This window comes from Lampris incognitus, chromosome 3 (genome assembly GCF_029633865.1).
Source record: "Lampris incognitus isolate fLamInc1 chromosome 3, fLamInc1.hap2, whole genome shotgun sequence".
Taxonomy (NCBI): Eukaryota; Metazoa; Chordata; class Actinopteri; order Lampriformes; family Lampridae; genus Lampris; species Lampris incognitus.
In genome coordinates this window covers 31,384,354-31,402,583 of record NC_079213.1, presented here as the reverse complement: position 1 = coordinate 31,402,583, position 18,230 = coordinate 31,384,354, and the positions used below count along the sequence as shown (strand labels likewise).

The window sequence follows — 18,230 nt, the reverse complement described above, 5'->3', positions numbered from 1 at the left end:
GAGGCCTTTCTCCGCCCTGTGTTACTGAGCCTGAGGCCTGGCTCCGCCCTGAGTTACTGATACTGTTGCCTGGCTCTGCCTTGTGTTACTGATAATGAGACCTGGCTCCGCCTTGAGTTACTGATCCTGAGGCCTGGCTCCGCTCTGAATTACTGATACTGAGGCCTGGCTCTGCCTTGTGTTACTGATACTGAGGCCTGGCTCCGCCCTGTGATACTGAGCCTGAGGCCTGGCTCTGCCCTGAGTTACTGATACTGAGGCCTGGCTCCGCCCTGAGTTACTGATACTCAGGCCTGGCTCCGCCCTGAGTTACTGATCCTGAGGCCTGGCTCCGCCCTGTGTTACTGATACTGAGTTCTGCCTCCGCCCTGAGTTACTGATACTGAGGCCTGGCTCCGCCCTGTGTTACTTATCCTGAGGCCTGGCTCCGCCCTGAGTTACTGATACTGAGGCCTGGCTCCGCCCTGTGTTACTGATCCTGAGGCCTTTCTCCGCCCTGTGTTACTGAGCCTGAGGCCTGGCTCCGCCCTGAGTTACTGATACTGTTGCCTGGCTCTGCCTTGTGTTACTGATAATGAGACCTGGCTCCGCCTTGAGTTACTGATCCTGAGGCCTGGCTCCGCTCTGAATTACTGATACTGAGGCCTGGCTCTGCCTTGTGTTACTGATACTGAGGCCTGGCTCCGCCCTGTGATTCTGAGCCTGAGGCCTGGCTCTGCCCTGAGTTACTGATACTGAGGCCTGGCTCCGCCCTGAGTTACTGATACTGAGGCCTGGCTCCGCCCTGAGTTACTGATCCTGAGGCCTGGCTCCGCCCTGTGTTACTGATACTGAGTTCTGCCTCCGCCCTGAGTTACTGATACTGAGGCCTGGCTCCGCCCTGTGTTACTGATACTGAGTTCTGCCTCCGCCCTGTGTTACTGAGCCTGAGGCCTGGCTCCACCCTGAGTTACTGATACTGAGGCCTGGCTCCGCCCTGTGTTACTGATACTGAGGCCTGGCTCCACCCTGTGATACTGAGCCTGAGGCCTGGCTCCACCCTGAGTTACTGATACTGAGTCCTGGCTCTACCCTGGGTTACTGATACTGAGGCCTGGCTCCGCCCTGTGATACTTATACTGAGGCTTGGCTCTGCCCTGAGTTACTGATACCGAGGCCTGGCTCCGCCCTGAGTTACTGATGCTGACGCCTGGCTCTGCCCTGTGTTACTGATACTGAGGCCTGGCTCCGCCCTGTGATACTGATCCTGAGAACTGGCAACGCCCTGAGTTACTGATCCTGAGGCATGGCTCCGCCCTTTGATACTGAGCCTGAGGCCCGGCTCCGCCCTGTGATACTGAGCCTGAGGCCTGGCTCTGCCCTGAGTTACTGATACTGAGGCCTGGCTCCGCCCTGAGTTACTGATACTGAGGCCTGGCTCCGCCCTGAGTTACTGATCCTGAGGCCTGGCTCCGCCCTGTGTTACTGATACTGAGTTCTGCCTCCGCCCTGAGTTACTGATACTGAGGCCTGGCTCCGCCCTGTGTTACTGATACTGAGTTCTGCCTCCGCCCTGTGTTACTGAGCCTGAGGCCTGGCTCCACCCTGAGTTACTGATACTGAGGCCTGGCTCCGCCCTGTGTGACTGATACTGAGGCTTGGCTCCACCCTGTGATACTGAGCCTGAGGCCTGGCTCCACCCTGAGTTACTGATACTGAGTCCTGGCTCTACCCTGGGTTACTGATACTGAGGCCTGGCTCCGCCCTGTGATACTTATACTGAGGCCTGGCTCTGCCCTGAGTTACTGATACCGAGGCCTGGCTCCGCCCTGAGTTACTGATACTGACGCCTGGCTCTGCCCTGTGTTACTGATACTGAGGCCTGGCTCCGCCCTGTGATACTGATCCTGAGAACTGGCAACGCCCTGAGTTACTGATCCTGAGGCCTGGCTCCGCCCTTTGATACTGAGCCTGAGGCCCGGCTCCGCCCTGTGATACTGAGCCTGCGGCCTGGCCCCGCCCTGTGTTACTGATACTGAGACCTGGCTCCGTCCTGTGATACTGATACTGAGGCCTGGCTCCGCCCTGTGATACTGAGCCTGAGGCCTGGCTCCGCCCTGTGATACTGAGCCTGAGTCATGGCTCCGCCCTGAGTTACTGATACTGAGGCCTGGCTCTGCCCTGAGTTACTGATACTGAGGCCTGGCTCCGCCCTGTGTTACTGATCCTGAGGCCTGGCTCCGCCCTGTGTTACTGATACTGAGGCCTGGTTCTGCCCTGGGTTACTGATACTGAGGCCTGGCTCCGCCTTGTGATACTGATACTGAGGCCTGGCTCTGCCCTGAGTTACTGATACAGAGGCCTGGCTCCGCCCTGAGTTACTGATACTGACGCCTGGCTCTGCCCTGAGTTACTGATACTCAGGCCTGGCTCCGCCCTGTGATACTGATCCTGAGAACTGGCAACGCCCTGAGTTACTGATCCTGAGGCCTGGCTCCGCCCTTTGATACTGAGCCTGAGGCCCGGCTCCGCCCTGTGATACTGAGCCTGCGGCCTGGCCCCGCCCTGTGTTACTGATACTGAGACCTGGCTCCGTCCTGTGATACTGATACTGAGGCCTGGCTCCGCCCTGTGATACTGAGCCTGAGGGCTGGCTCCGCCCTGTGATACTGAGCCTGAGTCATGGCTCCGCCCTGAGTTACTGATACTGAGGCCTGGCTCCGCCCCGAGTTACTGATACTGAGGCCTGGTTCCGCCCTGTGATACTGAGCCTGAGGTCTGGCTCTGCCCTGAGTTACTGATACTGGGGCCTGGCTCCGCCCTGTGTTACTGATACTGAGGCCTGGCTCTTCCCTGAGTTACTGATACTGAGGCCTGGCTTCGCCCCGAGTTACTGATACTGAGGCCTGGCTCCACCCTGTGATACTGAGCCTGAGGCCTGGCTCCGCCCTGAGTTACTGATACTGAGGCCTGGCTCCGCCCCGAGTTACTGATTCTGAGGCCTGGCTCCACCCTGTGATACTAAGCCTGCGGCCTGGCCCCGCCCTGTATTACTGATACTGAGGCCTGGCTCCGCCCTTTTTTACTGATACTGAGGCCTGGCTCCACCCTGAGTTACTGATACTGAGGCCTGGCTCCGCCCTGTGTTACTGATCCTGAGGCCTTTCTCCGCCCTGTGTTACTGAGCCTGAGGCCTGGCTCCGCCCTGAGTTACTGATACTGTTGCCTGGCTCTGCCTTGTGTTACTGATAATGAGACCTGGCTCCGCCTTGAGTTACTGATCCTGAGGCCTGGCTCCGCCCTGAATTACTGATACTGAGGCCTGGCTCTGCCTTGTGTTACTGATACTGAGGCCTGGGTCCGCCCTGAGTTACTGATCCTGAGTCTTGGCTCCGCCCTGTGATACTGAGCCTGAGGCCTGGCCCCGCCCTGTGTTACTGATACTGAGTCCTGGCTCTGCCCTGAGTTACTGATCCTGAGGCCTGGCTCCGCCCTGAATTACTGATCCTGAGGCCTATCTCCGCCTTGTGTTACTGATACTGAGGCCTGGCTCCGCCCTGAGTCACTGATCCTGAGGCCTGGCTCCGTCCTGAGTTACTGATCCTGAGGCCTGGCTCCGCCCTGAGTTACTGATCCTGAGGCCTGTCTCCGCCTTGTGTTACTGATCCAGAGGCCTTGCTCCGCCCTGAGTTACTGATCCTGAGGTCTGTCTCCGCCTTATGTTACTGATACTGAGGCCTGGCTCCGCCCTGAGTTACTGATCCTGAGGCCTGGCTCCGCCCTGACTTACTGATACTGAGTCCTGGCTCCGCATTGAGTCACTGATACTGAGTCCTGGATCCGCCCTGAGTTACTGATACTGATGCCTGGCTCTGCCGTGAGTTACTGATACTGAGGCCTGGCTCAGCCCTGAGTTACTGATACTGATGCCTGGCTCTGCCCTGTGTTACTGATACTGAGGCCTGGCTCCGCCCTGTGATACTGATCCTGAGGCTTGGCACCGCCCTGAGTTACTGATCCTGAGGCCTGGCTCCGCCCTGTGATACTGAGCCTGAGGCCCGGCTCCGCCCTGTGATACTGAGCCTGCGGCCTGGCCCCGCCCTGTGCTACTGATACTGAGGCCTGGCTCCGCCCTGTGATACTGATACAAAGGCCTGGCTCCGCCCCGATTTACTGATACTGAGGCCTGGCTCCGTCCTGTGATACTGTGCCTGAGGCCTGGTCGGCCCTGAGTTACTGATACTGAGGCCTGTTTCAGCCCCGAGTTACTGATCCTGAGGCCTGGCTCCGCCTTGTGATACTGAGCCTGAGGCCTGGCTCCGCCATGTTTTGCTGATACTGAGTCATGGCTCTGCCCTGAGTTACTGATACTCAGGCCTGGCTCCGCCTTTTGTTACTGATACTGAGGCCTGGCTCCGCCATGTTTTACTGATACTGAGTCATGGCTCTGCCCTGAGTTACTGATACTGAGACCTGGCTCCGCCTTGTGTTACTGATGCTGAGGCCTGGCTCCGCCCTGAGTTACTGATCCTGAGTCCTGGCTCCGCCCTGTGATACTGAGCCTTAGGCCTGGCCCCGCCCTGTGTTACTGATACTGATGCCTGGCTCTGCCCTGTGTTACTGATACTGAGGCCTGGCTCCGCCCTGTGATACTGATCCTGAGGCTTGGCACCGCCCTGAGTTACTGATCCTGAGGCCTGGCTCCGCCCTGTGATACTGAGCCTGAGGCCCGGCTCCGCCCTGTGATACTGAGCCTGCGGCGTGGCCCCACCCTTTTTTACTGATACTGAGGCCTGGCTCCGCCCTGTGATACTGATACAAAGGCCTGGCTCCGCCTCGATTTACTGATACTGAGGCCTGGCTCCGTACTGTGATACTGAGCCTGAGGCCTGGTCGGCCCTGAGTTACTGATACTGAGGCCTGGCTCCGCCCCGAGTTACTGATCCTGAGGCCTGGCTCCGCCTTGTGATACTGAGCCTGAGGCCTGGCTCCGCCATGTTTTGCTGATACTGAGTCATGGCTCTGCCCTGAGTTACTGATACTGAGGCCTGGCTCCGCCTTGTGTTACTGATACTGAGGCCTTGCCCCGCCCTGAGTTACTGATCCTGAGTCCTGGCTCCGCCCTGTGATACTGAGCCTTAGGCCTGGCCCCGCCCTGTGTTACTGATACAGAGTCATGGCTCTGCCCTGAGTTACTGATCCTGAGGCCTGGCTCTGCCCTGAGTTACTGATCCTGAGGCCTGGCTCCGCCCTGTGATACTGATCCTGAGGCCTGGTTCCGCCCTCAGTTACTGATACTGAGGCGTGGCTCCGCCCTGCGTTACTGATACTGAGGCCTTGCTCTGCCCTGAGTTACTGATACTGAGGCCTGGCTCCGCCCTGAGTTACTGATACTGATGCCCAGCTTTGCCCTGTGTTACTGATACTGAGGCCTGGCTCCGCCCTGTGATACTGATCCTGAGGCCTGGCACCGCCCTGAGTTACTGATCCTGAGGCCTGGCTCCGCCCTGTGATACTGAGCCCGAGGCCTGGCTCCGCCCTGTGATACTGAGCCTGCGGCCTGGCTCCGCCCTGTGTTACTGATACTGAGGCCTTGCTCCGCCCTGAGTTACTGATACTGAGGCCTGGCTCCGCCCTGTATTACTGATCCTGAGGCCTGGCCCCGCCCAGTGTTACTGATACTGAGGCCTGTCTCTGCCCTGTGATACTGAGCCTGCGGCCTGGCTCCGCCCTGAGTTACTGATACTGCGGCCTGGCTCCGCCCTGTGTTACTGATCCTGAGGCCTTTTTCCGCCCTGTTTTACTGAGCCTGAGGCCTGGCTCCGCCCTCAGTTACTGATACTGAGGCCTGGCTCCGCCCCGAGTTACTGATACTGAGGCCTGGCTCCGCCCTGTGATCCTGAGCCTGAGGCCTGGCTCCACCCTGAGTTACTGATACTGAGGCCTTGCTCCGCCCTGAGTTACTGATCCTGAATCCTGGCTCCCCCCTGTGTTACTGAGCCTGAGGCCTGGCTCCACCCTGTGATACTAAGCCTGCGGCCTGGCCCCGCCCTGTGTTACTGATGCTGAGGCCTGGCTCCGCCCTGTGATACTGATCCTGAGGCTTGGCACCGCCCTGTGATACTGAGCCTGCGGCCTGGCCCCGCCCTGTGTTACTGATACTGAGGCCTGGCTCCGCCCTTTGATACTGATACTGAGGCCTGGCTCCGCCCCGATTTACTGATACTGAGGCCTGGCTCCGTCCTGTGATACTGAGCCTGATGCCTGGCTCCGCCCTGTGTTACTGATACTGAGTCATGGCTCCGCCCTGAGTTACTGATACTGAGGCCTGGCTCTGCCTTGTGTTACTGATAATGAGACCTGGCTCCGCTTTTAGTTACTGATCCTGAGGCCTGGCTCCGCCCTGAATTACTGATCCTGAGGCCTGTCTCCGCCTTGTGTTACTGATACTGAGGCCTGGCTCCGCCCTGAGTCACTGATCCTGAGGCCTGGCTCCGTCCTGAGTTACTGATCCTGAGGCCTGGCTCCGCCCTGAGTTACTGATCCTGAGGCCTGTCTCCGCCTTGTGTTACTGATCCTCAGGCCTGGCTCCGACCTGAGTTACTGATCTTGAGGCCTGGCTCCGCCCTGACTTACTGATACTGAGTCCTGGCTCCGCATTGAGTCACTGATACTGAGTCCTGGCTCCGTCCTGAGTTACTGATCCTGAGGCCTGGCTCCGCCCTGAGTTACTGATACTGAGGCCTGGCTCTGTCCTGAGTTACTGATACTGATGCCTGGCTCCACCCTGTGATACTGAGCCTGAGGCCTGGGTCCGCCCTCAGTTACTGATACTGAGGCCTGGCTCCGCCCTGAGTTACTGATACTGAGGCCTGGCTCTGCCGTGAGTTACTGATACTGAGGCCTGGCTCCGCCCTGAGTTACTGATACTGATGCTTGGCTCTGCCCTGTGTTACTGATACTGAGGCCTGGCTCCGCCCTGTGATACTGATCCTGAGGCTTGGCACCGCCCTGAGTTACTGATCCTGAGGCCTGGCTCCGCCCTGTGATACTGAGCCTGAGGCCCGGCTCCGCCCTGTGATACTGAGACTGCATCCTGGCCCCGCCCTGTGTTACTGATACTGAGGCCTGGCTCCGCCCTGTGATACTGATACAAAGGCCTGGCTCCGCCCCGATTTACTGATACTGAGGCCTGGCTCCGTCCTGTGATACTGAGCCTGAGGCCTGGTCAGCCCCGATTTACTGATACTGAGGCCTTGCTCCGTCCTGTGATACTGAGCCTGAGGCCTGGTCGGCCCTGAGTTACTGATACTGAGGCCTGGCTCCGCCCTGTGATACTGATACAAAGGCCTGGCTCCGCCCCGATTTACTGATACTGAGGCCTGGCTCCGCCTTGTGATACTGAGCCTGAGGCCTGGCTCCGCCATGTTTTGCTGATACTGAGTCATGGCTCTGCCCTGAGTTACTGATACTCAGGCCGGGCTCCGCCTTGTGTTACTGATACTGAGGCCTGGCTCCGCCATGTTTTACTGATACTGAGTCATGGCGCTGCCCTGAATACTGATACTGAGGCCTGGCTCCGCCTTGTGTTACTGATACTGAGGCCTGGGTCCGCCCTGAGTTACTGATCCTGAGTCTTGGCTCCGCCCTGTGATACTGAGCCTGAGGCCTGGCCCCGCCCTGTGTTACTGATACTGAGTCCTGGCTCTGCCCTGAGTTACTGATCCTGAGGCCTGGCTCTGCCCTGAGTTACTGATCCTGAGGCCTGGCTCCGCCCTGTGATACTGATCCTGAGGCCTGGCTCCGCCCTCAGTTACTGATACTGAGGCGTGGCTCCGCCCTGAGTTACTGATACTGAGGCCTGGCTCTGCCCTGAGTTACTGATACTGAGGCCTGGCTCCGCCCTGATTCACTGATACTGATGCCTGGCTCTGCCCTGTGTTACTGAGCCTGAGGCCTGGCTCCGCCCTGTGATACTGATCCTGAGGCCTTGCACCGCCCTGAGTTACTGATCCTGAGGCCTGGCTCCGCCCTGTGATATTGAGCCCGAGGCCTGGCTCCGCCCTGTGATACTGAGCCTTTGGCCTGGCTCCGCCCTGTGTTACTGATACTGAGGCCTTGCTCCGCCCTGAGTTACTGATACTGAGGCCTGGCTCCGCCCTGAGTTACTGATCCTGAGGCCTGGCCCCGCCCTGTGTTACTGATACTGAGGCCTGGCTCTGCCCTGTGATACTGAGCCTGCGGCCTGGCTCCGCCCTGTGTTACTGATACTGAGGCCTGGCTCCGCCCTGTGTTACTTATACTGAGGCCTGGCTCCACCCTGTGTTGCTGATACTGAGACAGGCTGCAGCCAGAGGGGGGAGACTGTTTCTGTTGCTGTCCGAACACCATCCTCTTTGTCTGTGATCCTCTTCCATCTCCCTTTCTTCCTCGTCTTGTTTCTCTCTCTCTTGCTCTCTGTGTCTTTCTGTCTCTCTCCCAAATCTCACTCTCCCATCGCCCTCTCTCTCTGTCTCTCTCCCATCGCTCTCTCTCACATCTCTCTCCCACATGTCTTTCTCTCCCATATATCTCTGTCTCTGTCTCTCTGTCTCTCGCTCTCTCTCTCTTTTGTTCAGTCTGTTAGATGTTGGCTCTCCTTGTTTATGCTTTCTGGGAAGCCCTGTCTCTGTTATTGCCCCCCCCCCTTTCTCTTACCTACCTGTTCTTCTTCTCTCCCCCGTCTTTTTTCCAGCCTACTTCTTTCTTAGTTTCTTTCATTGGCTGTCTGCCTCTAACCTTGTCTCTCTGTCTCTGTGTGTCTGTCTGGCTGTCTCTCTCTCACTCTCTGTCTCTGTCTTGCTCTCTCTTTTTCCTCTAACACAAACACACAGTGTCTTGACTGCCACCACTAGGCAGGTCTGGGAACAAGTCAGTGAGCGGAGTGATGCGGGCAGGAAGGGCTCGGAAACCTCCGAGCAAGAAAAGGGCTGGAAGGCGCGAGCAGGGATGATAAGACAGGGGGAGAGAGAGGGGGGGGGATAAAGGTGTGTGATAGAATTGGAAGATCAAAGCCTGCTGTCACAGCGTGACTGAGCCAGGGGCATTATGGGCAAGACAGGGCACACACACACACACACACGAGCACGGGGTCATTTACACTCAGCGAAACACAGACACACGTGGTGAAAGGGTTTTTTTTCTGCGTGTGTGTGTGTCTGTGTGTGTGTCTGTGTACACATGTGACTGTGAGGGAGTGTGAGGCCGAGATAGAGAGAACGATGCAAAGATGAAGACAGAGAGAAAGAGGCGGACAGGGAAAGAGACTGAAGCGAAAGAGACGGAGAGAGAACAAGATGAACAGAGAAAGAAGGAGAGAGAGAGAAATAGAAAGAAGAGACAGACAGAGAAAGCGACAGAGAGAGAGAGAGAGAGAGAGAGAGAGAGAGAGAGAGAGAGAGAGAGAGAGAGAGAGACGGGGAGAGAGCGAGATGGAGAGCGAGACATAGGGAAAGAGCGAGAGAGATGAGTGAGACGGAGAGAGAGAGAAACGGAAAGAGAGGCGGGGAGAGAGGGACGGAGAGGCGGGGAGAGAGGGACGGAGAGAGAGGGGGGTAAGAGAGAGAAGTGGGGAGAGGGGGGGGAGAGGGGAAGCGCTGATGGGTGGTATTTGACTGTGAGTGTGATTGATACGGCAGTAGATTTGGAGAATCACTTTCATTCATCTCTCCTCCCATCAAACAGCCACATAATCTGCCACAAGCAGAGAGACAGGGATAAAAAGAGACAGAGGGAGAGGGAACGACAGAAAGAGGGAGAGACAGTGAGAGAGAGGGAGGGAGGGAGAGAGAGAGAGAGGGAAAAATATGTTACTGCTTTAGCAATAATATATTTTGTTCATGCCAATAAAGCTGTTTGAATTTGAGAGAGAGAGAGAGTGAGAGAGAGAGCGAGAGAGAGAGAGAGAGAGAAAGAGGGGGAGACAGAAAGAGAGAGAGAGGTGACAAAGGCCTCTGGTCTGAGAAGTGTTTGCTTGTTTTCAATAGAAGAGCATCCTGCCCCACCCCATGTAGGTAAACACCTGCAGCACTTAATGATAAACCCTACTGAACCCGAGTTAACACTGCCTGCACACACACACACACACACACACACACACACACACACACACACTGACCGATACGCAAACATGCAAACACACACACAAACACACACACACACAAGCTGATCGATACACACACATGCAAACACACACACTAAAACAGATACAAACAGAGAAGTGTGAATATTCAATGGAATGCACTGAATGAAACGTGTGTGTGTATGTGTGTGTGTGTGTCCAGGTGTAAGCTCACTGTGCGACTTGCTGCCACTCACTTAGCTTAGCATGCTAAATTCCACTAAGAAAACACTCCTCATATTGTGTGTGCACACGCACACGCGCGTGAGTATTTGTTTGTGTGTGCTTGTGAGTATTTGTGCGTGTATTTGTGTGTGCGTTGTGTGTGTGTATGCATTATATGTGTGTGTATAAAGCATCTCATATAGGTTGTCCTTTTTCTGTGTCTTACAGATGCACCACCCTATTCAGATGAAGCCTGCAGACAGCGAGAAATCCAATGGTAAGTCAACACACACACACACACACACACACACAAAACCCTCAGTAGTTAAGTGTCAGTAACCCTGTGAATTTCCTGGGTAACCTCTCTCCATCTCTGCCGTGCTTCAGACCCACCTGTTGCAGGAGGGACGTGGGAGGATGAGAGACAGACAGAGGGAGAGGATGAGAGACAGATAGAGGGAGAGGATGAGAGACAGACAGGGAGAGGATGAGAGACAGACAGAGGGAGAGGATGAGAGACAGACAGGGAGAGGATGAGAGACAGACAGCGGGAGAGGATGAGAGACAGATAGAGAGAGAGGATGAGAGACAGATAGAGGGAGAGGATGAGAGACAGATAGAGGGAGAGGATGAGAGATAGAGGATGAGAGACAGAGGGAGAGGATGAGAGACAGAGGATGAGAGACAGACAGAGGGAGAGGATGAGAGACAGACAGAGAAAGAGTATGAGAGACAGACAGGGGGAGAGGATGAGAGACAGACAGGAAGAGTATGAGAGACAGACAGGGAGATGATGAGAGACAGACAGAGGGAGAGGATGAGAGACAGATAGAGGGAGAGGATGAGAGACGGATAGAGGGAGAGGGAGAGGATGAGCGACAGAGGGAGAGAGACAGACGGAGGCAGAGGGATGCTGATATATACGTATGTATGAATTATTGAGGTACTTGGGGGGGGGGTCAGTAAGAGTTGAATCGTTTGGCCCCACAGTGAACCAGCCTCTCTCCCCTGTGGCTCTTCTCCCTTATGCACACATACACACTTACTCTCCCTCACACAAACACACACACACACTCGCGCACACACACACACCTGTAGGATACCAAATATGTACAAACACACACTTTCTCACAAATGCACCCACACACACACACACACACACCTGCAGGATACCAAATAAGCACAAATACACGCTTTCTTTCTCACAAACACATGCACACGTGCACACACACACACACACACACACACACACACACACACACACACACACACACACACACACACACCCGTAGGATACCAAATAAGCACAAATACACTTTCTCTCTCACAAAGACACACACACACACACACTCCTGTAGGATACCAAATATGCACATATACACTTTCTCTCTGTCTCTCTCACACACACACACACACACACACACACACACACACACACACACACACACACACACACACACACACACATTCCTGTAGGATACCACATATGCACACACACACACACATACGCACACCCCTGCAGGATACCACATATGCACATGGTGGTAGTCAGAATGTGAGTCCTAGCATCACTCCACTAGCAGACAACCATGTCGTGGTTCTAACTTTATGACGTGCACCGAGCCTGACCTCGTGTCAGCCCGGCCACATTTCCACACACTTCCCCACACTTCCACACACTTCCACAGCCGTCTTGCTTTCCTGTTTCCAGCTCTTGAAAGGAAACAGCGGGATAGCATTCCATTAACAGCCACCATACCGAGCAGCGTGTCTCTGAAACGCTGTCGAAAACTGCGTCCGCTGGTGACGTCACCGTCGGACGATCCGGACGCAATTTGATCGGCGTTGCAGAGGCGCGCGCCGGAAGAGCGCCCAGTGCCGTGGCAGCTGATGGAGTGTTGTCCCCGCAAAGAGACAGGATGTGGACGTCTGTGATCGGTTTCACTTTAAATTCCAAGGAGTGAGCCTCCCCCTGGGAATGTGTGTGTTTGTCCACCTGGGAAGACGCACAGGGGACAATGGGATGAAAAGCAGTGGCGGCTGGTGCTAAAAAAAAAATTGGGGGGGGGGCGCAATTTACCTCGGCGCAGCACACCCGACAGCTGCTTTAATGTCCACACAGTCACGGAGTTATTAAGAAGGACAATGCAGCCTGTAGATTTTATCAGGGTTCGTAGACGGTGGATGATTGACAGTCGAGACGAGGCGTCGTGGTGGGTGTGACCATGATTGACAGCGACGAGAATTGTCCAATCACATTAGATTAAAAAACAACAACATTAAAACGATACCAATTCGCTGCAAATAAAAGTGGGAGTGTCTGGGCTGTGCGCCCCATGGGAAAACTGAAGACACCAATTAGACAGCAGCCTCAGGTCACCTGCTCGCCACAAGTTTGAGGGCTTACTTATAAATAACTCTTTTTACACCAAGGTTAGCGTGTATAAGCGGGTTTTTTAAACACGGATAAACCCGCTAAAAATAGACAATTGACTCCTTTCACAGTGCCAGCAGACCCGGGTCTGACTGCCAGCAGACGAGTTTGCCTTTCTTTTTTTCCCCTTCTTCTTCTGTAGCGTCATCTTTGACGTCATGGCGTTCGTGATGTCACGAACGCGCCGGAGAACAGTGAAGTAAACGGTAGAAAGCAGCATGGAAGCCAGAGAGATGGTGGTTAACGTTACTTTTTTTATATCTTGTACTTCAGTCTCTGTTTCAAACCATACGAACTCAGCGCAGACTGAACGATGTTCGAGCGCTGCTTGAATGAAGACGCCGTACCCACAAACAATAAATGTGTTTTCTCAGCTGCCGGCGCGATTTTATGACGATGGCGCTACGTCATCATGCAAAATAGCGCGTCCATGTGGTAGCGTTTGGCCGGCGCCCCTCACCCAGGAAGTACATGTATTCGGACAGAAATCAACCAAATACCATTTGGAACCAATATTTAATGGCTGCTGACAGGCGCTGACAAACTGAAAAACACTTTTATTTCATAATTATTTGCATTATACAACTAAATTACATTTAACACGTTTAAGCAGATTTTCATCTCTTGATATTTGAAGGGGGCGGCGCTGTCGGGACAAATTGTGTCCGGGCTGCCAAAATGTGTCCTGGTGACATCATCGCAATGCAAATCATTTCACGTTTAAAGTAACATTTTGTGACCGTTTTGTGGGGTTGCTAGCTAACTTGTCATTGATGTCAAAAAACATATAATAGCAAATATTGGACTTTTCCTTTTCATGGAAAATAGGTTTATAGAACGTTTTTATTGAAAATCTCCTCCACGCTACATAATGTTAGCTAGTTGGTTTGCTAGCTAGCTAACAAGGTGATCAACCAGTAGATGAAGTTTAGCCTAAAAGTACGCTTCTTTTTTGTGCTTTTCGAAAAACATATCCTAATATAAACAATTGCTAGTCGAATATAAAAGGTGACCCTGCGCATGTATTGTAGGATGCAGCTAAAAAGAGTACACTATTAAACCCGCTTTTGCCTGCAATATTACAACTCTACAAACTATGTCAGGAATGCGAGCTGTTACGATTGCATTGCGATGACGTCACCCGGACACAATTTGGCCTGACACTACTGGCCAGCTGCCACTGACGAGAAGGATTTAAAGCACACCCAGACGGAGCGCCGGTGTGTGAGCCGTGACAAAGTGCCGCCATAAGCCCCCCGTCAGCAGCCTCATTTGGGCCTTAACAAACCTCTTCCTCTCGCCCACAGTCACAATACCGAGAACCACACACACACAGGTCTGTTTATCCAGACAGATGGGATGTCTTCATGGGAGCTATCTCCGGAAACATGGCAAAATAAAACTTTATAAGACATAACCATCAAGGTAATGGCGAGGGGAGCCGATAAAGAGAGTGTTAGTCACAGTCAGAGGGGTGAAATATAGTGTGGCCATATGAAATATATCCATCTACTTAATGGTAATGACCTCTAATAAACCTCGTATTAGAGTCGCCGTAACCATGACGAATGATTGCTCATGGGGTTATTAGCTTAGTCAATCAAACGGAGTGAGATGGTGGAAGGGGGGAGTTCGTAGAGAGAGTGTGAGGGAGAGGGAGAAAACAAGGAGGGGAGAGAAAGAGGCTATGCCATGTTTAGGAAGATAACATCATTGTGTGTATGTTTTTTTTTAACAAAAGGGGTCCCGTCCCCTTTGTCCCGGTCTTAATGGGCTGAAACTCAGCGTGAGGCTGATGCCGATCCAGCTCTTCCCAGACTCACAGCTGAGGAGAGACCAGCCTACAGCTGGCTTTGTGCATCTTATCACCGCCTGCGCACACACACACACACACACACACACACACACACAAACCAGTACACACACACAAGTACACACACCACACAAGCACACACACACACATACACACACCACACAAGCACACACACACACACACACAGACACAAACATACACACCACACAAGCAAACACACACACAAACATACACATAGACACACACACACCCCACACACAGACACAGACACAGACACACACATAGATGCACACATTGACATAGACCCACACACACACACACTACACACACCCCCCACACACATAGACACACACACACTAAATACACACCCCACACATAGACACACACACACCACACATAAACACACACACACATCCCCCATACATAGACACCCCCCCACACACACACTACACACACACCCCACACATAGACACCACCCCCCATACACACACACACCCTTTGAAACGTCCAAAAGAGAAACAGTCAATAGCACAGTATCTCCTCCCTTTCTGTCTTCCCATCGACACAGCGTAAATTAATTACATCGCTGTTAGACTTGTGCTAATCTTCCTCTGGAGTGATGTGCACACACACACACACACACACACACACACACACACACACACACACACACACACACACACACACACACACACACACACACACACACTGTGTACAAAAGAGTTAGAGCTTTGGAAACAGCACTTATCTTGGCGGTGTATCCCGACGGCTTGTTTTTAAACACACAAACAATTCAAACAGCAAAATAAACAAGTGAGCTATTGATTTCCCAGAGTGCAACAGACCGCTTATCTCTTTCGCCTTGCGGTAAGAGCTGACAGTTTCCTCATTAAAAATGAATTGGATTAGCATCACACTGAATGGGGGGTACACACACACACACACACACACACACACACACACACACACACACACACACACACACACACACACACACACACACTGCCACACAGTTTTAGCTGCAAGCCATGAGGATTTAGCTCTCGGTGTAGCTCGCGCTTAACCTCTCCCATGCACCAGCGCCCAGGTCTGTGCACACACACTCGCTAGTTCGAGTGATGCGGCCGCAGAGCCTCACTGCTGCCTGCCATTAGCTTCATCTCACGGAGGGAGCGAGGGCGAGGGATGCTGAGAGATTATGTCAGCGAGAGGAGGAAAAGGCACTGAGTGAAGAGAAACACCTGGAGAGATGGAAAGGGGAGGAGGAGAGCGGGAGAGGGAGAGAGAGAAATGTGAGAGGAGGATGGAGAGCAGTGGAGCGAGATGGAGACAGGGAGAGAGAGAATGATGGGAGAGAGGGAGAGAGATGGAGACAGAAGGAGAGAGAAAGAGAGATAGATGGGAGAGATGGAGAGAGAGCGATGGAGAGAGGTGGAGACAGAAAGACAGAGGAGAGAGAGATGGGAGCGATGGAGAGAGGGAGACAGACAGACGGACAGAGAGAATGAGAGAAAGAGAAGGAGATGAGGAGAGATGGAGAGAAATGGAGACAGAGAGAGAGAAAGATGGAGAGAGATGGAGACAGAGAGAAGCAGAGAGAGAGAGTGAGAGAGAGAAGGAGATGGGGAGAGATGGAGACAGAGAGAGAGAAAGATGGAGAGAGATGGAGACAGAGAGAGAGAGTGAGAGAGAGAGAAGGAGATGGGAGAGATGGAGAGAAATGGAGACAGAGAGAGAGGAAGATGGAGAGAGATGGAGACAGAGAGAGAGAGGGAGAGAGGGAGAGCGATGGAGACAGAGAGGGAGGGAGAAGGAGAGGAGGGGTGAGAAGAGAACAAATTGGGAGAGTCTCACACCGAGAGCAGTGGTGTCAGAGTGATAATGAGACATTTATCACAGCCCGGCCGATGGCATGACGAAACATGTTTGTTCTTTCTTCCCTTTCTTTCTTTCTTCCCTTTCTTTCTTTCTTTCTTTCACCATCCTCCTTTACTCTGATCACCCTGTTTTTCCCCGGCACTCTTCTTCTTCGCCACCGCAGCGGTGGAGGACAGGAAGTTGTTCATCGGCATGGTGTCAAAGAAGTGCAACGAGAACGACATCCGGGTGATGTTCTCCGCGTTCGGACAGATCGAGGAGTGCCGGATCCTCCGGGGACCTGATGGACTCAGCAGAGGTGTGTGTGCATGTGTGCACGTGTGCGTGTGTGTGTGTGTGTGTGTGTGTGTGTGTGTGCGTGCGTGCGTGCGTACGTGCGTGCGTGTGGGCATGCGTGTGTGTGTGTGTGTGTGTGCTTTGTTAATGCATATGACTCTCACAATTCTCTCGCTCTCTCTCTCTCTCTCTCTCTCCCTCTCTCTCTCTCACTCTTCAACTCCAGCCCCTAACCCTGACTTCCTCCCCCCTTCGCTCCCCCCAACCCCCATCCGTAAACTTGCACCTCGTCTCTTCGTAAGCTACAATCCTAAACCCTGTGGATGTTCTCAGTAGACAGAATAGGCAGCCATTTTAGCGTAAAGAAAATGCCCCTCCCCCCTCTCCCACTCCACCCCTCTCTGTCCACCCCCCCACCCCCCCAATATTTAGTCCAGTTTTATATGCATCTGCTCTTGCAGAGGGAGGAGCACAGTGACACAGGAATGGTTACCTCCTTCTCCCTTCCTCACTGCTCCTCACCCGCCCCCCACTCCCACTACCTCCAACCTGTCCCCTTCTCCGGTGTCCCCCTCCCCTCTGTGGTTTCTATGTGCTGAGGAAACTGGGTGGGGTGGGGGTTGGGGTATCTGTCCGCCCTCTCTTCACCATCCTCCTCCTCCTCCTCCTCCTCTCTATCCTCTTGTCACAAAAAACTGTCATCTTCATTGTCCCACAGGACAGTGAGGCTCTTTCAGCCACATATCTGTGTTTTTTTCCCCCAGTGGTCGTTCACATCATCGTAGATGTTATAACCATCGACTCACGCATCCTTTTTTTCTCGACGTCTTCTTCTCTCCTCAAGGTTGCCTTTATAACTTGTGCCCCCCCCCCACCCCACACTAATCTGGAGACTCAAGCTCCCATTCTAATTTGCTCCTTCAGAAAAATACAAGTCCGCTGTCGCACTAGTCTCTCCCAATCAGTCATCTGCTATCTCTCCTCTGCCTCTCTCTGCCGTGCCGTCCCAGAATTCTCTCGCTCTAATTTGTTCTCCTCTCCAGACCTCCCTCCCTCCCTCCCCCGTCTCTCTTCCATCCTATTTCCGCTCCCCTCTTTTGTCCTCATGAATATTTCAAACTCGGTGGCAATCTCCTCCTTCCTGTGACGCTAATACAAGCCACTTAGTAGCTCGTGCCGGTCAGAAGGAGAGAAGGGGGAGAGAGAGGCAGAAAGAGATAGACCATTGGTAGTCCTTCTCGGGCCGGGCCAGTAAATAAACAGCTCTGACCAAGCTGAAAATAGATAGGCCTTCAAGTGAGCCTGCCATCCCAGAAGCCCTCGGTCCCACCTAGCTGCGAAGCGGAGCTCCTATTAAGCTGTCGTATCAATCAGAAGCCCGCTCCACCACCCTGCTATTAATAAAATATGGATCACACCACTGGTGGATGGCTGGGCCTGGGGAGCTACCCTACTTTCATTAAAGGACTGTTTGGTTCTCCGCTGACGACAGAATGCGGCCCGCGAGGTATTTTTAGCACCGGAGC

General features: G+C 53.6%; 1 protein-coding gene across 6 annotated transcripts in view; it reads left to right on the top strand.

The window, feature by feature from the left end:
- Positions 1–18,230, top strand: part of celf2 (cugbp, Elav-like family member 2) — a 210,334-nt gene that overhangs the window by 151,549 nt on the left and 40,555 nt on the right. For all 6 annotated transcript variants that reach the window (XM_056277808.1, XM_056277807.1, XM_056277806.1 and 3 more), the window contains exons 4-5: positions 10,532–10,580; positions 16,592–16,726. In XM_056277808.1, coding sequence (XP_056133783.1) covers positions 10,532–10,580; positions 16,592–16,726 — 184 coding nt within the window. The remainder of the gene's footprint in view (positions 1–10,531; positions 10,581–16,591; positions 16,727–18,230) is intronic.